Here is a 27,547-nt window from a genome sequence, read left to right on the forward strand (position 1 = left end):
ACGTGATGTTATAGTCCTAAGGTGGAGTTGAACAAGCCATTTTCATCCAAGGATAACTTGAAAGTTAAATTACGGAAGATTTGCCAGTGCTCTTGAGCCAAAACGGGTCCCCACTACACAGCCAGGGGAGGATCACACCTCCCGTGTGAACAAAAGTTTATTTTGCTAGTTTGTTAGCCAAAACTACGGATTGTGTAATATGAATATTATATGTATACAAACCATAAAGACAACACTCGAAACATTCTTTTAGATTGAAAATGTGCAAATTAACTTCCACTGATGCTACCTGGACTGATCCCACAGTTGTGTCTAGTTGACTGATCCCACAGTTGTGTCTAGTTGACTGATCCCACAGTTGTGTCAAGTTGACTGATCCCACAGTTGTGTCTAGTTGACTGATCCCACAGTTGTGTCTAGTTGACTGATCCCACAGTTGTGTCAAGTTGACTGATCCCACAGTTGTGTCTAGTTGACTGATCCCACAGTTGTGTCTAGTTGACTGATCCCACAGTTGTGTCTAGTTGACTGATCCCACAGTTGTGTCAAGTTGACTGATCCCACAGTTTTGTCAAGTTGGCTGATCCCACAGTTGTGTCTAGTTGACTGATCCCACAGTTGTGTCTAGTTGACTGATCCCACAGTTGTGTCTAGTTGACTGATCCCACAGTTTTGTCAAGTTGACTGGTCCCACAGTTGTGTCTAGTTGACTGGTCCCACAGTTTTGTCTAGTTGACTGGATGACCTTCGGGTGATGGCCCATTCTTGATCACCACGGGAAACAGTTGAGAGTGAAAAACCCAGCTGCAGTGCAGTTCTTGAAACACTCAAACCGGTGCACCTGGCATCTACCCCGTTCAAAGGCACTTCATCCTTCTTTAACCTGTCTCCTCCCCTTCATCTACACTGATTAAAGTGGTGACATCAAATAAGGGATCAGTCTGTCATGAAAAGAGCTTAATGTTTTGTATACTCAGTGTTATACAGTATGTGACCCGTTTAGAAAAGCTGGGTACATGACGGACGTCACTACTTCACAGGAGTCATTTGAGTGTCATTTACTGAAATGCCTTCAGGAACATGTGAACTTTCATTAATAACAAACATTTATGTAATCTGTAAATACCCCCCAAAAAATGTTAAATTACAAACCTAAGTTGGTTTTGCCAAAGAAAAAGACAATTCGTAGGCGACCGAATAAACCCCCACTGCCTTCTGTATTCTGCAATAAGCTAATAGGAAAACGCTCAGCCAGAGGCATCGCTCCTAGTGGCCGGAGACTTTAAATGCAGGGAAATTTACAGCAACCAGAGGGAAAAAAACTCTGGACCACATTTACTCCACACACAGAGACATGTACAAAGCTCTCCCTCGCCCTCCATTTCACAAATCTGACCATAATTCCATCCTCTTGATTCCTGCTTACAAGCAAAAATTAAAGCAGGAAGCACCAATAACTGGATCAATAAAAAAAGTGGTCAGATGAAGCAGAAGATGCTAAGTTACAGGACTATTTTGCTAGTATGGACTGGAATATGTTCCGGGATCCCTCTGATGGCATTGAGGAGTACACCACATCAGTCAATCAATAATTGCATCGATGACGTCGTCCCCACAGTGATCATACGTACATACCCGGACCAGAAGCCATGGATTACAGGCATCCACAGTGAGCTAAAGGCTAGAGCTGCTGCTTTCAAGGAGCGGGACTCTAACCCGGAAGCTTATACGAAATCCCGCTATGCCCTCCAACGAACCATCAAACAGGCAAAGCATCAATACAGGACTAAGATCGAATCGTACTACACCGGCTCTGACGCTCGTCGGATGTGGCAGGGCTTGCAAACCATTACAGACTACAAAGGGAAGCACAGCCGAGAGCTGCCCAGTGACACGAGCCTACCAGACGAGCTAAACTACTTCAATGCTAGTTTCGAGGCAAATAACACTGAAAAATGCATGAGAGCACCAGCTGTTCCGGAAGACTGTGTGATCACGCTCTCCGCAGCCGATGCGAGTAAGACCTTTAAACAGGTCAACATTCACAATTCCGAAGAGCCAGACGGATTACAAGCATGTGTACTGTACTGCGAGCATGAGCTGACCAACTGGCAAGTGTCTTCACTGACATGTTCAATCGCTCCCTGTCTGAGTCTGTAATACCAACATGTTTTAAGCAGACCACCATAGTCCCTGTGCCCAAGAACACTAAGGTAACCTGTCTAAATGACTACAGACCCGTAGCACTCACGTCTGTAGCCATGAAGTACTTTGAAACGCTGGTCATGGCTCACATCAACACCAATATCCCAGACACCCTAGACCCACTCCAATTTGCATACCGCCCTAACAGACCACTGATGATGTAATCTCTATTGCACACTGCCCTTTCCTACTTGGACAAAAGGAACACCTATGTGAGAATGCTATTCATTGACTACAGCTCAGCGTTCAACACCATAGTGCCCTCAAAGCTCATCAATAAGCTAAGGACACTGGAACTAAACACTTCCCCTGCAACTGGATCCTGGACTTCCTGACGGGCCGCCCCCAGGCGGTAAGCGTAGGTAACAACACATCTGCCACGCTCATCCTCAACACAGGGGCCCCTCAGGGGTGTGTGCTCAGTCCGCTCCTGTACTCCATGTACACTTATGACTGCATGGCCAGGCACGACTCCAACATCATCATTAAGTTTGCCGATGACACAACAGTGGTAGGGCTGATCACTGACAACAACTAGACAGCCTGTAGGTCAGAGACCCTGTCGTGTTGCCAGGACAACAACCTCTCCCTCAATGTGATCAATAGAAAGGAGATGATTGTGGACTACAGGAAAAAGAGGACCGAGCTCCCCCCTCAGGAGACTGAAAAGATTTGGCATGGGTCCTCAGATCCTCAAAAGGTTTTACAGCTGCACCATCCAGAACATCCTGACTGGTTGCATCACTGCCTGGTATGGCAACTGCTTGGCCTCCAACCGCAAGGCACTACAGTAGTGTGAACGGCCCAGTACATCACCGGGCCAAGCTTCCTGCTATCCAGGATCTCTATACCAGGCGGTGTCAGAGGAATGCCTTAAAAATGTTCATAGACTCTAGCTACCCTAGTCATAGAATGTTTTCTCTGCTACCGCACGGCAAGTGGTACCGGAGAGCCAAGTTTAGGTCCAAGAGGCTTCTAAACAGCTTCTACCCCCAAGCCATAAGACTCCTGAACATCTAATCAAATGGCTACCCAGAAAATTTGCATTGCCCCCCCCCCCCTCTTTTACACCACTGCTACTCACTGTTGTTATCGTCTGTGCATAGTTACTTTAATAACTCTACCTACATGTATATATTACCTCGACTAACCGGTGCCCCGGCACATTGACTCTGTACCAGTACCCCCCTGTATAAAGTCTCTCTGTTGTTATGTTACAGCTGTTCTTTAGTTACTTGTTACTTTTATTTCTTATTCTTATTAGTATTTTTTCGTTTTTGTTTTAAACTGCATTGTTGGTTAGGGGCTCGTAAAGTAAGCATATCACTGTATTCGGGGCACATGTGACTAATACAATTTGATTTGATTGGCTGAGCTAATGGGTGGACTGGACATGCTGAGAGATGACTACTGATTGGTCTGCCATGTCGCAGGCTTCTGTCTATAACATGAGCTGCTCAGGTAATCTTCACTACTGATTATTTAGTGGAGTGTATTCCGCTAACGAGAGTTTTTTGGACGAGGGAGTAAACGGTTTCTGTTGCAACTAAACGTTTTGCCCTCAATCGGACAGAAGGCTCATGCTCTCAAAATGTCAGCACCTGGAGACAACACGTTTCCGAGCTGAGCAGGATGATTATGAGATCGAGTTAAGTCGCGACGCCACCAGGTCGCAAGTAAAGTCAGAGGGGAAAAGGAATATTGGGACATGGACACAGAAAGGTGGATTCCTGAGCAGGAATGGAGGAGGAAAGAGAAAGAAGAGGTTGGATTTGAATTTGAAGAAGATGGCGATAAAAATGTGGAAGATTGGTGTCAAGTGCAAACAGAATGAGCCTAGTGCCAAACCAAGTTCTGGAGGTGAAATAGAAGTGAATGATGGCGAGTTAAGTGAGGTGGAAGGTGAGGTGAAAATCTCGGAACCCGAGCCTGGCATCAATGGACATGATCAAGACGAATCTGGTCCAGTTAGAGCTGTTGTGCCGAATCCACTGCAGTGTTTCAAGTGCCACGTTTATGGTTTATTATGTTTCAGCAGTTTGTAGGAGGGAGATTCCAAGATGTGGGAAGTGTGCAAGAAGGCATGGGATAGAGGACTGTGTAGCTTCAGTGGATAAAGTGGTGTGTGTCAACTGTAGGGGGGCTCATGTTGCTGGGGATTGGAAGTGTCTGGTGTGAGAGAGGCAGGTTGAGGTGGCTAGAGTCAGAGTAGTGCAGAAGGTGTCGTATGCTGAGGCAGTGAAGAAAGTAGAAGAAAATAGGTCAAGAGTGAGGGATCCTGAGAGGATCCTTGTGAGAAGTAGATCTGAAGCCAACATTATTTATTGGATTTTTTATGTTTTATTTGTGTAATATTTGTGTTGTGGAGAAATGACCAGGCAGGAGACGGGAGTACAGTTAGTTTTCCTTTAGTCAAAAAAAACCTTGTGCTCTACAGTTCCCGGCATTCCAGTGCGCATGTGCATTTCCTATTAGGTGTAGTAACGTAACACTGCCGTAATGCATTACTGCTTAGTAACCGCACAGTAACTAATATAAACAGATGTAGATCCCAGATACTACACTCCTCCCCCATAGTGTTTAACTCCCAGAGAACAAGGTAAATATGTTAGGTAACTACTAATGCAATATCTGAACAATGCATTCTTAAACATTTTTCAACTACTGGGTTGAAGCAGACTTTTCAGAGCCCAGCACAAATCCAGGGGATTATTCTGCCCCGAAGATGGAGTTTGTGTCCTAATAACTAACCCAGGTAATGTCCTTTTTCTTTCCTTTTATCTATGACATATTAAAGTGTTTGTTTTACTGTCCGTTACCTCCTTAACCAGCTCAACTCACAGGTCAAGCCTTTGAGGTGCCCTTCGCTGTCGAATAGGATATCTCCGCTCCTCCTGGGCTTCCTGTGGTGGGCCAGGTTCGGGTGGAAGGTCAGGCTCTGTCTCTTCCGTACGTCCACAGTCAGGAGAATAGTCCTGGGGGTCGTTATTGTTCTTGTTCTCTCTGCATATCTCTGCTGGGGCGTGGGACCGTAGCAGATGATCCACATGAACGTTGACCTGGCGATGACCAATTTGGACTTGGTAAGTCAAAGGTCCTCTGCGTTGCAAGATCACACCTGAGTTCCACAGGCGCTTGGGGTGTCTGAAATCACGTACCATTACCCTCTCTTCCTCTTTGAATTCTCTGACAGTCTTTGAGTGTCTGTCATGAGCTTTCTTCTGCTGTAGCTGGTGCTTTGCCACAGTGCTTGACAAGTCTGGTTTCAACAATGTCAGGCGGGTACGTGGTTGGCGTTTCAGAAACAGTTCAGCTGGTGTACATTCCGTTACTGTGTGTGGGGTGTTACGGTAAGTAAACAGGAACCGGGGAAGCCTTTGGTGGATGGGCACAGACTGAACCTCGAGTCTAGTCCAGGCCTTCTTAAAGGTTTGCACGGCTCTCTCCACTGCTCCGTTTGATGCCGGATGGTAAGGTGGTGACAGGATGTGCCTTACCCCATTGTTCTTGAGAAACATTTCAAAATCGTTTGACGTGAACGGAGGGCCATTGTCCGATACGAGCTCCTTGACTAGTCCAAAGGATGCAAACAGGTGTCTGAGAAGATTGATGGTCTTCTCAGCTGTGGTCAGTTGAGTAGGGAACACTTCCATCCACTTGGAATGGACATCGACGACAACAAGGAAATGTTGCTTGTCAATTTCGGCGTAATCCACATGGATGCGTTCCCAAGGAGTAGCAGCCCAGGACCATGGATGAAGAGGTGCAGCAGCAGGCTTGTTGCGAACAGCTTCACAAGGTGAGCAGTGGCCTACATGCTGTTGAATGTCCTGATCCAGTCCAGGCCACCACAGATAACTGCGAGCGAGTGCTTTCATTCGAGTGATCCCTGGATGTCCCTCATGCAGGTCAGATAGCAGTCTCCTCTGGAATTTGTGAGGTACCACCACCCTTGATCCCCACAGAACACACCCGTGATCAGTGGACAACTGGTCTTTCTTGTCGATGAATGGACGAAGGTTATCGTCATTTACGAAGGTTGGCCAACCGCCTAATGTTAAGTCCAAGACTTTGGAAAGCACTGGGTCTTTCCTTGTTTCCTCTGCTATGTCTGAAGCAGATATGGGCAGTTCGTCAATGAGTGAGATCTGGAAGACTGCTCTATCATCTTCACTGTCGGAGTCACTATTGCACGGTAGTCTCGATAGTGCATCGGCATTTGCATGATCACTGGATCGTCTGTACTCAATCTCGTAGTCGTAGGCTAACAATATCAGAGCCCAACGTTGCATTCGAAGTGCAGCAAGGGTTGGTATAGCTGATTTTGGTCCAAGGATGGCCAACAGAGGCTTGTGATCTGTCAGCAGTTGGAACTTCCTTCCGTAGAGTTATTTGTGAAACTTCTTCACTCCGAATATTATGCTCAGGGCTTCCTTCTCAATTTGAGCATAATTTTTCTCACTTGGTGACAGAGTCCGTGATGCAAATGCAATCGGGTGTTCTTCACCTGACGGTAGAACATGTGAGATGACGGCTCCTACTCCGTATGGAGATGCATCACACGCGAGTCTCAGCTTCATCTCTGTGTTATAGTGGGCAAGCCACTTGCTCTTTAGCAGACGCTGTTTGCAAGTCTTGAATGCTTCTTCGCATTGTGGGGACCAATTCCACTTTGTATCGGCCTGCAGCAGTTGGTGAAGCGGATGCAACAATGTGGACAAGTTTGCCACAAACTTTCCGTAATAGTTCAGGAGCCCCAAAAATGACCTCAGCTCTGAGATATTTGTGGGTGCTGGTGCGTTTACGATTGCTTCCACCTTGCTGTTGGTTGGGTGCAGGCCTTGTGCATCAATCTTGTATCCGAGATACTCCACTGAGCCCTGGAGGAACTCACACTTGCTGCGTTTCATTCTCACTCCGTATTTCTCCAGTCTTGACATCACTTTGTCCAGCACTACAAGGTGCTCTCCAATGGTTGGTGCTGACACGAGGATGTCGTCCATGAAGCACACAACATGGTCTATACTGTCCAAGATCTGATCCATTGTTTGTTGGAATATCGCTGGAGCTGTCGAGATTCCATAGGCCAAGTGATTGAATCTGAATAGCCCCTTGTGTGTATTGATGGTCAGATACTGTTCTGACTCCGGATCCAGCTTCAGTTGCTGATAAGCGAATGCCAGGTCCAGCTTACTGAAAACCTTCCCACCAGCTAGAGTGGCAAACAGATCTTCAGCGTTTGGTAGTGGATATTCCTCTGGTAGTATGCAGCGATTTACTGTGACCTTGTAGTCACCGCACATTCTGACGGTCTTGTCTTTCTTTGGGACTACAACAATCGGAGCGGCCCAGTCGCTCCTCGCTACTTTCGTTATTATGTTATTCTTCTGTAGGTGGTCCAGTTCCTTCTCTACTGCTTCCTTAAGAGCATAGGGAACTGGACGTGGTTTGAGAAAGATAGGCTTGGTTTCTTCTTGCACTCTGACTTTTGCTGTGAAGTATTGTATTTCACCGTAGCCATCTTTAAAAAGTTATTTGTGCTTCTCCAGCATGTTAGTGAGTGTAGCCTGACTCACTGGTTTGTCATTTCTCAGACTGAAGATTTCTCCCCAGTTCAACTTGATCTTTTGTAGCCAGTTTCTGCCTAGCAAGGCTGATTTTTCTCCTTTAACAATGACAAGCGGTAGCGTCCACTCCTTCCCCTCATACCGGACTGGTACCTGGATCTGCCCTAACACAGGAATAGTGTCACCAGTGTATGATGAAAGGCGGATGGACGCGGGCTGAAGAGGGCACTCTTTCAGTTTTTCTTTGTAGAGTCTCTCTGGAACCAGGGATACAGACGCTCCGGTGTCCAGCTGCATTTTTACTGGTTTTCCCGCTAACTCCATGTTGAGATAGATTCCATCTTTTAGTTGTTGAGCCGTGTACACTGTGAACAGTTCCAATACTGTTTCAGTTGTACCTTCCTCGTCTTGTGCTGCGTCTGACACTTTGTGCGCTCTTGCCGTGCGTTTCGAGGCTTTACACACTCTCTGTAAATGTCCAACCTTTCCACAATTGTGGCACTTTTCCTTTTGGAATCGACATTCACTGTGCTGATGATTATCTCCCCCACATCTGTAGCAACTTGGCTTAGACCTTTGAGATGTGGGCTGCTTTGTTCTTGTGTAACCTTGAGGACGGGACTGAAAAAAGTGTGACTTTTGTGAGCTTTTTTCACCACGTGCATCACTGACCTTGTGAACACCTTTTTGACGTTCTGCATGTCCCGATAGCTCAATAGTATCCCTGTGGGCAAGCTCGAGTCCAAGTGCTATATCACAGGCTTTCTTAAAGGTCAGGTCCTTCTCTGACAGGAGCCTTCTGTGATATGCTTCACCTGTGAGACCACATACAAACTTGTCTCGGAGAGCATCATCAAGAAATCGTGCAAACTCACATGTACTTGCCAGCCTTTTCAAAGCAAGGATGTAGTCAGCCACGGTTTCCCCTTGACTCTGGTGACGTTGGTAAAATCTGAAACATTCTGCAATGAGAATTGGCTTAGGCTTGAAATACCTTGAAAGAGTTTCAGTCAGTTCTGCATAGTTCAACTCCACTGCTTTCATTGGTTCAATGAGACCTTTCAGCAATCCATACTCAGTTGGACCCAAAACACTGAGAAATACGTTTGCTTTCTTTCCATCTTTGATTTCATTTGCAGCCAGCCAACGCTCAAAACGCTCCAAATAGGAATCAAAATCCTCTTTTGTAGCCTCAAACTCTGGTACTCGACCAATGGTTGCCATTTTCACAGTTAATTGTTCAGTTTCCTTATATTCCTTAATTTTCTGAATATTCATCTACTTCTTCACTTCAGAAGTTTCTGCAATTACTTCATTCACTGCACTCATTTGTAATAATGTACACACCGTGTTACGTCCCTTCTTCCTTTTTTTTCTTCCCCTTGACAATATTTCTCCACTGAGATCGCCTAATTTCAATGGGTTCAATGACAGTTTCTTTTATTTAACCACCAGAGGGCAGTGTCGCTATTCTGGACTCCAATAGTCTTGCTACTTGGCAGCTCCTGAATACTGTACTAGCAGTGCTAGCAGTGCTTAGCCTACTCTACTGGCGAAAGAAAATAAAAAATAACTGACGAATTACATATATTTTTTTTGAGTTTCATTACTCACGCAACATTCTTCCCTTTAAGCAATGTCCGTTTATGTAGTTTTATCCCATCCTCATCCTCATCGCCACTGTAATATTTGTGTTGTGGAGAAATGACCAGGCAGGAGACGGGAGTACAGTTAGTTTTCGTTTAGTCAAAAAAAACCTCGTGCTCTACAGTTCCCGGCATTCCAGTGCGCATGTGCATTTCCTATTAGGTGTAGTAACGTAACACTGCTGTCATGCCTTACTGCTTAGTAACAGCACAGTAACTAATATAAACAGATGTAGATCCCAGATACTACAATTTGCTTCAGTAAGGTTGGCTTCTTAGCGTTCATAGCAATGGTTAACTGTGCCTCAGAAATGGAACGGAAATCACAGAAAATAGATGTTGTGGTGGCAGCTGCAGAGAAGTATTTGGCCATACGAGACTTGACTTCAGAAGAGCTTACACGGTGTGTTGACCTCCCAGGCCGTTGGCATGGTGCAGTAGCAGATAGGTTCAAAGTAGTGTTTGGGGATAGTGAGTTTTTAATGAGTGTAGGATTAGATGGAAGGATGTTTTAAAAAATGTTTTAAAAAAGGTGTATCACAAAGTATAATGGATTTATATTATAGTCCAGTAATGCAACACATTGGATGCCAACCGCCGTTCAACTCCAAAGAAGAAGAAAAATCTTTGCTTTATGAAAGATATAGCCATGGAGAACTGCAAAAGTGTTGCTACGACTCTCAACAACATTGCTGCCCTGAATTTATCGAACAAAGTTCCCCCAAAAAGTTGTGATGGACTACTTTCTGGAGGACGATCGTACCATGCTGACTCTCTCTGACTGAAAATGAATCAGACGATGAGGAAATCACTGACTTAAAGTAAAAACATTTTAATTCATCCAGATGATGTAAAGTCTTCTGTGATGGGGAAGAAACGGAGATCAACAGTGTTGTTATCACAGAAGAAGTTGACTGAGTTGAAATCAGTGGAATGCCCGGTGAAAAGAGGAGTATGAGAAAGTGACGCCGAAAATTCTGATGTTTTGATTGCAAATGCGGACGGAGTCGAAAAGAGAACACAGAAGGCTGTTGTATAAAACACCTGTCTCCCTGGATTACATCTTCAAACTAATGGCAACCATGACCGTGAAACATTTGAGATTTTATACGTTTCAAATTTGGTCAGAAAGTCGTTTTCATTGCACGTTAAAGCGCACTGTTAGCTACCTAGCTAACATTGAACCTAGCTGGTTAGCTTGAGCTACCTGTAGATTCATAACACATCATTTCATGCTGCACCATCGAGAGCATCCTGACTGGTTGCATCATTGCCTGGTATGGCAACTACTTGGCCTCCGACCGCAAGGCATAGACTCTAGCTACCCTAGTCATAGAATGTTTTCTCTGCTACCGCACGGCAAGCTATGACATTCTGTTTGTATTGCTAGTAGTGTGGGTTGGGATCATGGTTAATTGTTTAGCCAGTTAGTCTAAACAAAAAAGACTCCACTTTGCCAGATGATTATATGACCCAGCAACGTAGCCAGGTGTGTCTGGAGGTGATTGCATCTATCTTACGTCCAGTATTTCATGACATGTGACCAGGTCTAGACAATAGAGACCCCTCCACTTAGCTAGACGTGGCTGGTGGGTGGTTGTAGCCTCTCTTTCACATCCATCAATTTAGGAAAGTGTGTCTGGGTAGGCCTCATGTAATGATTACAAAATAGTTGTATCTGGGATTTGTCTTTCAGGAAACAGCAGAACATGTCTACCTCTCCTCCACCAATCATACAAGGAGAATGGTGTAATGACTCCCATCCAAAAGACCTGTAGAACACGTCTAACTCTCCTCCACCAATCATACAAGGAGAATGGTGTAATGACTCCCATCCAAAAGACCTGTAGAACACGTCTAACTCTCCTCCACCAATCATACAAGGAGAATGGTCTAATGACTCCCATCCAAAAGACCTGTAGAACACGTCTAACTCTCCTCCACCAATCATACAAGGAGAATGGTCTAATGACTCCCATCCAAAAGACCTGTAGAACACGTCTAACTCTCCTCCACCAATCATACAAGGAGAATGGTCTAATGACTCCCATCCAAAAGACTTGTAGAACACGTCTAACTCTCCTCCACCAATCATACAAGGAGAATGGTCTAATGACTCCCATCCAAAAGACTTGTAGAACACGTCTAACTCTCCTCCACCAATCATACAAGGAGAATGGTCTAATGACTCCCATCCAAAAGACCTGTAGAACACGTCTAACTCTTCTCCACCAATCATACAAGGAGAATGGTCTAATGACTCCCATCCAAAAGACCTGTAGAACACGTCTAACTCTCCTCCACCAATCATACAAGGAGAATGGTCTAATGACTCCCATCCAAAAGACCTGTAGAACACGCCTAACTCTCCTCCACCAATCATACAAGGAGAATGGTCTAATGACTCCCATCCAAAAGACCTGTAGAACACGTCTAACTCTCCTCCACCAATCATACAAGGAGAATGGTCTAATGACTCCCATCCAAAAGACCTGTAGAACACGTCTAACTCTCCTCCACCAATCATACAAGGAGAATGGTCTAATGACTCCCATCCAAAAGACCTGTAGAACACGTCTAACTCTCCTCCACCAATCATACAAGGAGAATGGTCTAATGACTCCCATCCAAAAGACCTGTAGAACACGTCTAACTCTTCTCCACCAATCATACAAGGAGAATGGTCTAATGACTCCCATCCAAAAGACCTGTAGAACACGTCTAACTCTTCTCCACCAATCATACAAGGAGAATGGTCTAATGACAGGCACAGGTTACACCTGAAGCATGAGGACCTGCAGCGAGTTGTGAACTTCATCAACAACTATGCAGAGGATCATTGTATTTTTCCATCTACGTAACATTGCAAAAATCTGAAACTTTCTGTCCAAAAATTATGCAGAAAAATTCATCCATGCTTTTGTCACTTCTAGGTTAGACTACTGCAATGCTCTACTTTCCGGCTACCCGGATAAAGCACTAAATAATGTACAAAGGGCTATATAAATACATGTGATTTGATTTGATTTGGATTTGATTTGATAATGAAATAGTATAACCAGGACTCCACCCAAGACACAAACACTTTGGTGGAAAGCTGCTGCCATCTCATGTGACAAAAGCAGCGGTGTGGTGTCTCTACAAGGCAACCATGACAACACTTGGTATGTAAAGCACATTTTGATTATTTAATTGACCTCCAACATGATTGGCACTACTTTTATTGATCTTACGTTCTTTATATTCTTACCTGGAGTAGTTCCTTATTGTAGGCTACTTTTTTTCACCACTTTCAGTTTTGAAATCTTTGGTTGTTTACTACACCACCTTACTCCCTCTGTTTAGCACATGGCCTCACATGTGAATCCTTATTTAAAGAGATAGGTGGAGAAAAGGCTTCAGAGCTTGTGAACAATGCTGAATGGTTGTGAACAAAGAAGTGTAAAAACTCAACCAAAACTTTTCAAGGAGCATTTTCTCAAAAGTGTGGTTACAAGTTTATCAAATTTCAAAGCAGCATTACTTTCCCATTGGTCCTCCAATTGCAGCCATTTTGACACTCTGGCTCTGTACTTTTATCCAACGTCAATTCTGATGATTTTTTATTTACATTTTTAACCATTTAAGTTGAGACAGGACTGGTGTGTTTGCCTTGTACCAACATTATAGGGTCTGTCCCTTTAAGAGCCGAAGTCATCATGGTAGGAAATGGTTCAAGTCAGGGAAGGGCTTAGTGACATCATTTTGCTGAAGTGAAACTCAACTGGATAACAACAAAAAAAGAGTAAGTCAGAGTTGTAGAATCACTGCTCCTTTTTCTCTGCTTGGAAGACAAAAGACTTAGGTAAGGAGAGAGAGAGGGAGAAAACACTTATGCTAAGCTAATACTTGTTTGTTTGTGATTTATATATATATATATGTGTGTATTAATGTATTTCACACTGAACCTTAACCGTCTAATACATGAGAATTCAACTTCAGGAAATATCTTCATGTGGATTTATATGTGAGAACCTCGCCACATGTGCTTACAATATACGGAGCATTCGGAAATGATTCAGACCCCTTGACTTTTTCCACATTTTGTTACGTTACAGCCTTTCTCTAGAACAACTCAGTTGTTATATTTCCTCATCCATCTACACACAATACCCCGTAATGACAAAGCAAAACGTTTTTATTTTTTATTTTTTAAATGTTTGCAAATGTTTTTTTGTTTTTTTATGCAAAAAAAAATATAACATTTACATAAGTATTCAGACCCTTTACTCAGTACTTTGTTGAAGCACCTTTGGCAGCAATTACAGCCTCGAGTCTTCTTGGGTATAACGCTACAAGCTTGTCACACCTGTATTTGGAGAGTTTCTCCAATTCTTCTCTCAGATCCTATCAAGCTCTGTCAGGTTGGATGGGGAGCGTCGCTGCACAGCTATTTTCAGGTCTCTCCAGAGATCTTAGATTGCATTCAAGTCCAGACTTGTTCCGAAGCCACTCCTGTGTTCTCATGGTTGTATGCTTAGGGTCGTTGTCCTGTTGAAAGGTGAACCTTCGCCCCAGTCTGAGGTCCTGAGCACTCTGGAGAAGGTTTTCATCAAGGATTCTCTGTACTTTGCTCCGTTCATCTTTCCCTCGATCCTGACTAGTCTCCCAGTCCCTGCTGCTGAAAAACATCCCCACAGCATGATGCTGCCACCACCATGCTTCACCGTATGGATGGTATTGGCCAGGTTATGAGAGGTGCCTGGTTTCCTCCAGACGTGACACTTGGCATTCAGGCCAAATAGTTAAATCACGGTTTCATCAGACCAGAGAATCTTGTTTCTTATGGTCGGAGAGTTCTTTAGGTGTCTTTTGGCAAACTCCAAGTGGGCTGTCATGTGCCTTTTACTGAGGAGTGGCTTCTGTCGGGCCACACTACCATGGAAGGTTCTCCCATCTCCACAGAGGAATTCTGGATCTCTTTGAGAGTGAAAATGACCAAGGCCCTTCTTTCTCCCCCGATTGCTCAGTTTGCATCGACACAATCCTGTCTCGGAGCTCTACAGACAATTCCTTTGACCCCATGGCTTGGTTTTTGCTCTGACATGCACTGTCAACTGTGGGACCTTATATAGACAGGTGTGTAACTTTCCAAATCAAATCAATTATGTCACATGCGCCGAACACAACAAGTTGTAGACCTTACCGCGAAATCCTTACTTACAAGCCCTTAACCAGCAGTGCAGTTCAAGAATAGTTAAAAAAATATTTACCAAATAAACTAAAGTAAAAAATTATAAAAGAAACACAATAAAATAACAAAATAGCAATAACGAGGCTATAAACAAGGGGTACCGGTACCGAGTCAATGTGCGGGGGTACAGGTTAGTCGAGATAATTTGTAGATGTAGGTAGGGGTGAAGTGACGATGCATAGATAATCAACAGCGACTAGCAGCAGTGTACAAACCAAATGGGGGGGGGCCCATTTGAACATTAATCAAACGGCCCCTGAACTGGTTGATTGTTCAGCAGTCTTATGGCTTGGGGGTAGAAGCTGACTAGGAGCCTTTTAGTCCTAGACAGTCTCTGACTTGGGTGACTGGAGTCTATGACAATTTTTGGGGCTTTCCTCTGACACCGCTTATTATATGGGTCCTGGATGGCAGGAAGCTTGGTCCCAGGGATGTACTGGGCCGTACGCACTACCCTCTGTAGCGCCTTACGGTCAGATGCCGAGCAGTTGCCATACCAGGCGGTTATGCAACCATAGCTGCAGCTGTAGAACTTTTTTAGTCTCCCGAGGTGGAAAAGGTTTTGTCATGCCCTCTTCACAACTGTCTTGTTGTGTTTGGACCATGATAGTTAGCTGGTGATGTGAACTTGAAACTCTCGACCCGCTCCACTACAGCCCCGTCGATGTTAATGGGAGCCTGTTCAGCCCGCCTTTTCCTGTAGTCCACCATCAGCTCCTTTGTCTTGCTCACATTGAGGGAGAAGTTGTTGTCCTGGCACCACACTGCGAGGTCTCTGACCTCCTCTCTCATCGTTATCGGTGATAACCTCATGGCGACCGACTTGTGCTATGGGGCGGTAGTCATTTAGGCAGGTTACCTTCGCTTCCTTGGGCACAGGGACTATGGTGGTTTGCTTGAAACATGTACAGTAGATGAGAACACTCTTGGTAGATAGTGTGGTCTACAGCTTATCGTAAGGAACTCTACCCCAGGCGAGCAATACCTCGAGACCTCTTTTATATTATACATTGCGCACCAGCTGTTATTAACAGAGGTAGAGTACCTTATGATAAGCTGTAATTATTAATAGACACACACTCCCACCCCTCATCTTACCAGACGTAGCTTCTCTGTTCTGCCGGTGCATAGAAAATCCTGCTCTATATTATCCGTGTCGTTGTTCAGCCACGACTCAGTGAAACATAAGATATTACAGTCTTTAATGTACCGTTGGTAGGATAATCTTGATCGTAGTTCATCGATTTTATTTTCCAATGATTGCATGTTGGCCAATAGAACGGATGTCAATGGGGGTTTACTCTCTCACCTACGTACTCTCAGAAGGCAGCCTGACCTCCGCCCCCTTTTTCTCAGTCTTTTCTTCACGCAAATGACAGGGGTTTGGGCCTGTTCCCTGGAAAACAGTATATCCTTTGCGTCGGACTCGTTAAAGGAAAATGTTTCTACCTGTGGTGAGTAATCGGCTGTTCTGATGTCCAGAAGTTATTTTCGGTCATAAGAGATGGTAGCAGCAACATTATGTACAAAATAAGTTACAAACAACAAGTTACAAACAACGCAAAACTACTAACAAAATAGCATTGTTGTCTGCCATCCTCTCCGGTGCCATTTTTAGCAGATTCGCTAAGAAATATCCAATCAATTGAATTTACCACAGGTGGACCAATCTAGTAGTAGAAACATCTCAAGGATGATCAATGGAAACAGGATGCACCTGAGCTCAATTTCGATTCTCATAGCAAAGGGTCTGGATACTTATGTAAATAAGGTATCTGTTTTTTATTTGTAATACATTTGCAAACATTTCTAAAAAACAGTTTTTTTTTTTGCTTTGCCATTATGGTGTAGATTAATAATATTTTTATGTAATCCGTTTCAGAATAAGGCTGTAACGTAACAACATGTGGGGAGGAGGAGTCTGAATACTGTCCACATGCACTGTATTGTGATCAACTGTGTATTACAATAGTTTGACATCACTTTTTTGGGTTTGTAGAGCCGTTCCAGTTCTTTCCGTCTGGATGAGTTCACTGACCCAGTCACCTTCTCACGTGGACACAACTTCTGCAAGTCCTCTATTAGTGGATACTGGCATACCACTGACCTCTGTGAGTGTCTCCACTGTGTAAAAACAAATATACCTTTGACAGGAGACCTGATCTCAGTGTAAATAGGATCACTTCCAAAAAAATGGATGCTCAGCTCGGGAAGTTGTCTCCGGTTAGAGTCACAACCATCAACCCAGAAGTTGACCTACACCTCACCAAACCGGGAGAAGTGTCCTGTGATGTCTGTACTGAGGGTGAGCACAAGGCCCTGAAGTCCTGTCTGGTGTGTCTGGTCTCTTACTGCGAGACTCACCTGGAGCCTCATCAGAGAGTGGCGGCCTTGACGAGACACAAGCTGATCGACCCTGTGGACAACCTGGAAGACCGGGTGTGTCAGAGACACAGCAGACCCCTGGAGATGTTCTGCAGGAAAGACCTGACGTGTGTGTGTCAAATCTGCACTGAGACAGACCACAAGACTCACAAGACTGTCCCTATAGAGGAAGAGTGTGGAGAGAGGAAGGCTCAGCTGGAGAAGACTAAAGGGAAAGTGCAGCAGATGATCGAGGAACGAAAGCAGAAGATTCAGGAGATAAAACACTCAGGCGACCTCAGCAAGAGAGATGCCGAGAAAGGCATAGCAGATAGTGTGGAGGTCTTCACTGCTCTGGTGCGGTGCATTGAGGAAAGCCAGGCTGAGCTCATCGAGGTGATTGAGAAGAAGCAGAAAGCAGCAGAGAGGCAGGCTGAAGAGTTTATCAAAGAGTTGGAGCAGGAAATCACCGAGCTACAGAGAAAAAGAACGGAACTGCATCAGCTGTCACACACCGAGGACCACCTCCACCTCCTTCAGAGTTCCCTCTGCAGCCTTCCACCTACCAAGAACTGGTCTGAGATCAGTGTAAACAAGAATCTGTGTGTGGCTCCTGTGATGAGAGCTGTGTCTGAGCTAGGGAAGACGCTCAAGAAAGAGATGGAGAAGTTGCCTGAAATCAAGCTGAAGAGAATCAGACAGTGTGCAGTAGATGTGACTTTTGATCCTGATACAGCACATCTCTGGCTTATCGTGTCTGGTGATGGGAAACAGGTGAGATATGGAGATGGAGCACAGAACCTCCCTGACAACCCCGAGAGGTTTAACACTGGCGTCTGTGTCCTGGGAAAAGAGGGCTTCTCCTCGGGGAGATTCTACTATGAGGTGCAGGTAAAAGAAAAGACTGAATGGACTTTAGGAGTGGCAAAAGAATCCATCAACAGGAAGGGGTCTTTTACATTCTACCCGGGGAATGGATTGTGGACTGTGGGGCTTTGGGATGGGGAGACGTACGAGGCCCACAATAAGAAAGTTGACGTTCTGTCCCTGAAAGAGAAGCCCCAGAAGGTAGGGGTGTTCGTGGATTATGAGAAGGGAGAGGTCTCCTTTTACAATGTGGAAGCCTCGTCACATATCTACTCTTTTACGGGCTGCACCTTCACTGAGAAAATCTATCCCTTTTGTTACACACATGTAAAAAACGAGGCCCCATTGATCTTCTGCCCTGTAAGTCACTCTGACTGAGTTTTCACCTGAGTCACATGACCTGAAAGGAGAACCCACAGTCAGTCACATGATGAAGCATCACTAAACATAACCAACAATCACAACAACAAAATAATGACCAAAACGTATTTTAGAGGGTTTAGAACTTTGAGATCTGAAAGCGTGAACTGTCTACTATCTGTGATTAAAAAAAGAAAAAAAACTTTCTAATTAGTATTTGTCATCTTAATTAAAATCAGGACTGTACTCTGGACACTTTCCTGCCTGTTGTGATGCCACAGTTCCTTCATCTAACCCGCTGAGATTACCTGCTATTATTAGAGATGTGCTTTAGTCACTCAGTGTGAGAGTCACTTCATCATGACAACACAGTCTGTCGATGTTATAATGGGTGGATGGGGGGGTTGAAGAAGACTTTGCCAAACTAAACTCAGAAAAAAAAGAACCGTCCTCTCACTGTCAACTGCGTTTATTTTCATCAAACTTAACGTGTGTAAATATTTGTATGAAGATAACAAGATTCAACTACTGAGACATAAACTGAACAAGTTCCACAGACATGTGACTAACAGAAATGGAATAATGTGTTCCTGAACAAAGGGGGGGTCAAAATCAAAAGTAACAGTCAGTATCTGGTGTGGCCACCAGCTGCATTAAGTACTGCAGTGCATCTCCTCCTCATGTACTGCACAATATGTTCCCGTTCTTGCTGTGAGGTGTTAGCCCACTCTTCCACCAAGGCACCTGCAAGTTCTCAAATATTTCTGGGGGGAATGGCCCTAGCCCTCATCCTCCGATCCAACAGGTCCCAGACCTGCTCAATGGGATTGAGATCCGGGCTCTTTACTGGCCATGGCAGAACACTGACATTCCTGTCTTGCAGGAAATCACGCACAGAACAAGCAGTATGGCTGGTGGCATTGTCATGATGGAGGGTCATGTCAGGATGAGCCTGCAGGAAGAGTACCACATGAGGAGGAGGATGTCTTCCCTGTAACGCACAGCGTTGAGATTGCCTGCAATGACAACAAGCTCGGTCCAATGATGCTGTGACACACCGCCCCAGACCATGACGGACCCCCCACCTCCAAATCGATCCCGCTCCAGAGTACAGGCCTCGGTGTAACGCTCATTCCTTCGACGATAAACACGAATCCGACCATCACCCCTGGTGAGACAAAACCGTGACTCGTCAGTGAAGAGCACTTTTTGCCAGTCCTGTCTGGCCCATCTTTATTTTAGTGTTTTTCAGAGTCAGTAGAAAGGCCTCTTTAGTGTCTTAAGTTTTCATAACTGTGACCTTAATTGCCTACCGTCTAAGCTGTTAGTGTCTTAATGACCATTCCACAGGTGCATGTTCATTAATTGTTTATGGTTCATTGAACAAGCCTGGGAAACAGTGTTGAAAACCTTTACAATGAAGATCTGTGAAGTTATTTGGATTTTTACAAATGATCTTTGAAAGACAGGGTCATGAAAAAAGGGACGTTTCTTTTTGTTGTTGCTGAGTTCAGCTCCACAGCCACAGCTAATCATATGGGAGAGAGAATGACTCCAAGACAATGCTAGAAGACACTGTTGAGCGTTATAATATGCATCCCAAATCCCACCCTATTGCATATACTACACTAGGACCCTAGTCAAAAATAGTGCATTATATAGGGAACAGGGTACCATTTGGAACATAAATATTATATTTGTTGAATATATCACACTGTTAAAATTAAGCCGGGACTGTAAATACAGTCTCCCACCCCTACGGAATATTTATTGAAAGCTATACAACATCCGTCTGTTGTTAAAGATAGTTGCAGTGGCACAAGCAGGGCACCGTACCCACACAATCAGCGTTTTGTGTGATGACGTGGCTAATCTTTATAGTTGTTGACATATTGTAGCCACTAGCCTGAGTTCCTGGAGAGAAAAAAACACACACAGGCCTTACTAACTGCTATTTCACTTCTCAATGATCTTCCAACTACCGCACGTAGTAGTCTACCTAGCTGTTCCACCACGGGGCAGCCGGACGGCCCCTATGTGTATAGGGACCGGGATCGGTGTTGTGCCGAAAATCTCCCCTCTGCCAGAACCCCCTCCCCGTTGCGTGAACGCGTACCGCACTCAATTCTTCATTGCTGCGCTTCACCTCGCTGTCAGTTTAGCCTACATTTCAGTGATCTTATATTTGTGTCCTTCAAGGCAGCTGTCAATGATCACGTTAGGCTGCATTTAATTATAAAACATTTTTTTTATAGCGGTTGGTCGTGAGGCACTAGTAATGTCTGCATTTTTCGGTTTGGCTATTTGGTTCAAGTGTATTAGTCTATAAATAAATATCTTTGCCAAAATTCGTCATCTCTCTCCCGTGTCTTATTCGACTAGTAGTTGTCCTGAAATGTTTATTGCTTATTATTGCTTATTGTTTATTCCAGAGTCTGATCATGACCGAGTACGTTTTGCGTCGTCCGGCGCGATATCATGTCTCACGTCGTTTGTCAACTACTGCTTTAAGACTGCATACTATGTGATGATAATCTTCATAGTTATGCTGACATATTGTAGCTAGAGTGACTGAAAAACGAACTAGCCAATGTTTGCAATGATAATGAGAAAATAATCTCTTGTATGTTGACTGCCTGCATGTGTCTTGCTTGTATTTGATATGCTTGCCCAAATACTACTTGGCACGTACAAAAAAATAAAAGGTTTATGATCATGTCTTGTGTGTAAGAACATGATAGCTGCGTGTAGCCCAACACCCATCCTAAAAAAAACACCCATCCTGAAAAAAAAGAACATGAAATCACGCTTGAAATCACGGAACGCATAGGTGGAACATGTCAACATATCTTTAGCTTCCCCCTCACTGACATGTATGGAGAAACTTCATGTTCCATACATGTCAGTGAGGGGGAAGCTAGTTACCGTTTCTCCTCTTAAAATATGATTAAAACCTCACCTTAACCAAACTGCTAACCATATGCCTAACCTTAAATTATAAGATAAAAAAAAAACATTACATTATTTTCTAAGAATTTTTATGACATAGCCCATTTGACTTTGTGGCTGTGGTAACTAGTGGAAACCGAGGAAAGCGGCAGCAAAGCACTGGGAGTAATGAATAGAAGCCACTGTACCTAACGCACATGGTAGATATCACCGTATCAATATCAACGGCAAGTCGGGTTACAGATCATCCGGAATCTTAGTCACTCCAGTTGAAATGAAGTGCTTGAACACCAAAATGAAATATACATCAAAACTAGTGGCAACTGAGCTGCCACCAACTTGAAGGAGAAGAAACCTTTAACTTTTCTGGAGTATTGAAACACATCATCCTGAGATGTTTTGAAACATTACATGGTGTGCTGTAACACCACTTAGTCAAGTGTTGAGCAACACCTTTACCAGGGTCTGGGAGAACTACGGGAAGTGGTTGAAAGCACTATTATAGTGCTTCGTGTTCAGCTCAGTGCAGAATTTGAACAGAACAGAACACCTTTGGTGTCGTTTCCTCACTCTAAAGCTTCGAAACACACTAGTGGTTAGAGTGTTGGGCCAGTAACTGAAAGGTTGCTGGATCGAATCCCCGAGCTGACAAGGTAAAAAAATCTGTCGTTCTACCCCAGAGCAAGGCAGTTAACCCACTGTTCCCCGGGCGCCGAAGACTTGGATGTCGATTATGACAGCCCCCCGCACCTCTGAGATTCAGAGGGGTTGGGTTAAATACAGAAGACACATTTTAGTTGAATGTTTTTAGTTTGTACAACTGACTAGATATTCCCTTTTACCAGTATGATGTTTTGAATCCTGTCTAGTGCAGAATTACATCACATCTTCTGGGGTATTTTAATATTTACCATTGACTTATGTATCTGCCACAGGAGATTGGTGGTGCCTTAATTGAGGAGGACAGGCTCATGGTAATGACTGGGGCGGAATTAGTGTTATGGTATCAAATACAATTATTTTAATTGAACCTTTATTTAACTAGACAAGTCAGATAAGAACAAATTCTTATTTACAATGACAGCCTACCCCGGCCATAGCAGGACGACGCTGGGCCAATTCCGAGCTGGTCACGCGTGCACCTCAGCCACACTCAAGGTACTAAATGATATCATAACCGCCATTGATAAAAGACAGTACTGTGCAGCCGTCTTCATCGACCTGGCCAAGGCTTTCGACTCTGTCAATCACCGTATTCTTATCAGCAGACTCAACAGCCTTGGTTTCTCAAATGACTGCCTCGCCTGGTTCACCAACTATTTCTCTGATAGAGTTCAGTGTGTCAAATCGGAGGGCCTATTGTCCGGACCTCTGGCAGTCTCTATGGGGTGCCACAGGGTTCAATTCTCAGGCTGACCTTTTCTCTGTATATATCAACGATGTCGCTCTTGCTGCGGGTGATTCCCTGATCCACCTCTACGCAGACGACACCATTCTGTATACATCTGGCCCTTCTTTGGACACTGTGTTAACTAACCTCCAAACAAGCTTCAATGCCATACAACACTCCTTCCGTGGCATCCAACAGCTCTTAAACTCAAGTAAAACTAAATGCATGTATTTTAACCGATCGCTGCCCGCCCGACCAGCATCACTACTCTGGACGGTTCTGACTTAGAATATGTGGACAACTACAAATAGTTAGGTGTCTGGCTAGACTATAAACTCTCCTTCCAGACTCATTAAGCATCTCCAATCCAAAATTAAATCTAGAATCGGCTTCCTATTTCGCAACAAAGCCTCCTTCACTCATGCTGCCAAACATAACCTTGTACAACTGACTATCCTACCGATCCTCGACTTCGGCGATGTCATTTACCAAATAGCCTCCAACACTCTACTCAGCAAACTGGATGCAGTCTATCACAGTGCCATCCGTTTTGTCACCAAAGCCCCATATACCACCCACCACTACGACCTGTATGCTCTTGTCGGCTGGCCCTCGCTACATATTCGTCGCCAGACCCACTGGCTCTAGGTCATCTATAAGCCTTTTCTAGGTAAAGCTCTGAATTATCTCAGCTCACTTGTCACGATAACAACACCCATCCGTAGCATGCACTCCGGCAGGTATATCTCACTGGTCATCCCCAAAACCAACACCCCCTTTGGCCGCCTTTCCTTCCAGTTCTCTGCTGCCAATGACTGGAACGAATTGCAAAAAAATCGCTGAAGTTGGAGACTTGTATCTCCCTCACTAACTTTAAGCATCAGCTATCTGAGCAGCTCACTGATAGCTGCAGCTGTACACAGCCCATCTGTATATAGCCCACCCAATCTACTTACCTCATCCCCATATTGTTTTTATTAACTTTTTTTTGCTCTTTTCCACACCAGTATTTCTACTTGCACATCATCATCAGCTGCCGTGGCCTTCATCAGAACATACTCTGCTCATCATCATCTGCTCATCTATCACTCCAGTGTTAATCCACTAAATTGTAATTACTTCGCTACTATGGCCTATTCATGGCCTTACCTCCTTACGCCATTTGCCCACTTTTATTTCTATTGTCTTATCGACTGTACTTTTGTTTACTCCATGTATAACTGTGTTGTTGTCTGTGTCCCACTGCTTTGCTTTATCTTGGCCAGGTCGCAGTTGTAAATGAGAACTTGTTCTCAACTGGCCTACCTGGTTAATATATATTTTTTTTTTAAATAAAATAAAATATATATATATTTTGTGCCGCCCAATGGGACTCCCAATCACTGCCGGTTGTGATACCGCCTGGAATCAAACCAGGGTCTGTAGTGACGCCTCTAGCACTGAGATGCACTGCCTCAGACCGCTGCGACACTTGGGAGTCCATAGTCTCCATGTTTTTTGATGAAATGTAATTTCATCTGTTCCAGCCATGATCCTCCTCTCAGCAGCCCCCTGTGGTATCCGATCATTTGCCCGTTTAACCAATTTTGAAAGCATTGTTGAGCACAGGGCTCACTCCACCAGCAGTAACTAGAGGTTTATCAGCAAGCATTGCAGTGTTTGTCTCTACCATGTTTGAATTGTGGGAATGGGTCGCCTCATCATCAGTAGTGGTGGTAAAATCACCAGGGAAGTCAAGCCAGGGGGGTGGGGGGGGGGGGGGGAAGACATATTACAACCTATATGCTGTGAAAATTGCATTTGCTCTATATAACCTGTTCATGTACCTTGACACCGTGATATATAGTCCTTAGGCCGACACAATAAGAAGACACAGTGGCAGAATCAATTCAACCACACCTTCGTTTCATCACAAAACCGGAGAGCAACATGCCAACATCTATCCGGTGAAGTCCACAAAGCATGTCGCATGGACAGTAACAGACAGTTACATGACCTACAACATGATCAAGCAAGTTGATGTTTCTGACATTTTCAGACCACTAAACAACTGATTTAGAACCACGGAGAGTTACCACTAGTGCACAAAGAAAAACAGGTGCTGCCTCCACTATTCCAGCACCATTTCAACATAATCTAATCACCTCTGATAAGTCTTGTACAGTGACAACTAAAAGATACCAAAAAACAACTTAGTCCAATCAACTTTAGCTAAATATGACATGGCTGTCCATGGTTCTGATTTCTGTGTGCGTGCTTGCAAGTAAAACATATATATATTTTTTAAGCATGTTGACTCACCCTACTTGTAGAGAAACACCAGCAATGCCATCAATCTCTCTTTCATGTTCCCTGAATGGTCTATGATTCTGTCAAACAGGACACTCTTTTAGTTTTTGGTATCCTAGGCTACCTGGCTAAAATGCTTACTCTAACCCGCTCCAAGATGGCGTAGCAGTAAGTCGTCCTGTCGTATCGTCTCTCTGTAAATATCGTCTCTTTTTCGTTTCGTTTTAGATATTTTTCTTCGCATATCTTTAAAAGCATTTTGCTAGACCTAAGCTTCCAAATACTCTCCTGCAACCCGCCTCACCCAATGTAGCTACTTTTCCTAAAGTATTTATATTTACTTCGGAACCGGAACCCCTCAACTGAAGCTAACCACCAGCTATGCTAGCGGTCTTCAGCTAACCGGTCATCAGCTAACCTTTAGCTCGGAAAGCTCTCGCCAGTTCGAACAACGCGACTCTAACCAGAGCATAACGGACCTATTTATTTTTTTATCCCCGGATTTCCACCGTACACGGAACATTTTTCAGCTGGATCTTCACAACTAGCTATCGAGCTAAACCGCAACCCTGGTTGATTACTCCTGGCTAGCGTTTCCACCCACGTAGCTTGAAGCTAACCCGGCCAGACCTCCTGTGCTCCTAGCATACTCCTGGGCTACAATAACCGGACTCACGACCGGTCTATCGATGTCACTGCATTAAGAGGAATAAACAGACTCACCCCACCGCGACGTCCTCCAAAGGCTAACTCTCTAGCCCTCGCTATCTCCTTGCTTGCTAATTCGGCATGCTAACTGCTAGCTTGTTTAACCCAGGTCCGCTAACTACTACCTTGTTTACCCCGGCCTGCTAATCTGTTAGCTTGTTAGCACAGGCCTGCTAACCGTCTGCATCACCGCGTCCCAAATACGCAGTGGCCCATATGTACTTTCTATCTCTTCCCGATTTTTAAAAATTTGTTTATACCTTCCGGAAACCTACCTCACCCAATGTGATACGGAATCGCTATTATTTTTAATTTTTAGAACACACTCAAGAACCTCCAGAAGCTAACCAGCTAACTAGCTACAAGCTATTTAGTCATTGTTAGTTTCTTAACCTGGATAACACTCGCCAGTCCAGCACCCCTGCCCCATCCACCGCTGCCCCTGGACTCTGATCACTTGGCTACATAGCTGATGCACGCTGGACTGTCCATTAATCACGGTACTCCATTCTGCTTGTTTGTTTTATCTGTCGGCCCCGTTGCCTAGTCAATGCCATTTTACCTGCTGTTGTTATGCTAACTGATTAGCTGTTGTCTCACCCACTGTTTTAGCTAGCTTTCCGAATTCAACACCTGTGATTACTGTATGCCTCGCTGTATGTCTCTCTCAAATGTCAATATGCCTTGTATACTGTTGCTCAGGTTAGTTATTACATTTACATTACATTTAAGTCATTTAGCAGACGCTCTTATCCAGAGCGACTTACAAATTGGTGCGTTCACCTTATGTTATCATTGTTTTAGTTCACAATGGAGCCCCTAGTCCCACTCCTCATACCCCTGATACCTCCTTTGTCCCACCTCCCACCTATGCGGTGACCTCACCCATTACAACCAGCATGTCCAGAGATAAAACCTCTCTCATCATCACCCAGTGCCTGGGCTTACCTCCGCCATACCCGCACCCCACCATACCCCTGTCTGCGCATTATGCCCTGAATATATTCTACCATGCCCAGAAACCTGCTCCTCTTATTCTCTGTCCCCAACGCTCTAGGCGACCAGTTTTGATAGCCTTTAGCCGCACCCTCATACTACTCCTTCTCTGTTCCGCGGGTGATGTGGAGGTAAACCCAGGCCCTGCATGTCCCCAGGCACCCTCATTTGTTGACTTCTGTGATCGAAAAAGCCTTGGTTTCATGCATGTCAACATCAGAAGCCTCCTCCCTAAGTTTGTTTTACTCACTGCTTTAGCACACTCTGCTAACCCTGATGTCCTTGCCGTGTCTGAATCCTGGCTCAGGAAGGCCACCAAAAATTCAGAGATTTCCATACCCAACTATAACATCTTCCGTCAAGATAGAACTGTCAAAGGGGGAGGAGTTGCAGTCTACTGCAGAGATAGCCTGCAAAGTAATGTCATACTTTCCAGGTCCATACCCAAACAGTTCAAACTACTAATTCTGAAAATTACTCTCTCCAGAAATAAGTCTCTCACTGTTGCCGCCTGGTACCGACCCCCGTCAGCTCCCAGCTGTGCCCTGGACACCATTTGTGAACTGATTGCCCCCCATCTAGCTTCAGAGTTTGTTCTGTTAGGTGACCTAAACTGGGATATGCTTAACACCCCGGCAGTCCTACAATCTAAGCTAGATGCCCTCAATCTCACACAAATCATCAAGGAACCCACCAGGTACAACCCTAACTCTGTAAACAAGGGCACCCTCATAGACGTCATCCTGACCAACTGGCCCTCCAAATACACCTCCGCTGTCTTCAACCAGGATCTCAGCGACCACTGCCTCATTGCCTGTATCCGCTACGGTGCCGCAGTCAAACGACCACCCCTCATCACTGTCAAACGCTCCCTAAAACATTTCTGTGAGCAGGCCTTTCTAATCGACCTGGCCCGGGTATCCTGGAAGGACATTGACCTCATCCCGTCAGTTGAGGATGCCTGGTCATTCTT

At 44.6% G+C, this 27,547-nt stretch overlaps 2 protein-coding genes across 2 annotated transcripts in view; one reads left to right on the forward strand and one right to left on the reverse strand.

The window, feature by feature from the left end:
• The window catches only part of LOC115116056 (regulator of G-protein signaling 6-like), a 146,439-nt gene that overhangs the window by 102,065 nt on the left and 16,827 nt on the right, over positions 1–27,547 (reverse strand). The window lies entirely within an intron of this gene.
• Positions 13,177–18,448, forward strand: LOC115116052 (E3 ubiquitin-protein ligase TRIM39-like). The gene is made up of 2 exons (XM_029644539.2): positions 13,177–13,262; positions 16,651–18,448. Exon 2 carries the CDS (start codon positions 16,845–16,847, stop codon positions 18,258–18,260), a length of 1,416 nt encoding a protein of 471 aa, XP_029500399.2. The 5' UTR covers positions 13,177–13,262; positions 16,651–16,844; the 3' UTR covers positions 18,261–18,448.

The sequence above is a fragment of the Oncorhynchus nerka genome, linkage group LG24 (assembly GCF_034236695.1).
Source record: "Oncorhynchus nerka isolate Pitt River linkage group LG24, Oner_Uvic_2.0, whole genome shotgun sequence".
NCBI classification, from domain to species: domain Eukaryota; kingdom Metazoa; phylum Chordata; class Actinopteri; order Salmoniformes; family Salmonidae; genus Oncorhynchus; species Oncorhynchus nerka.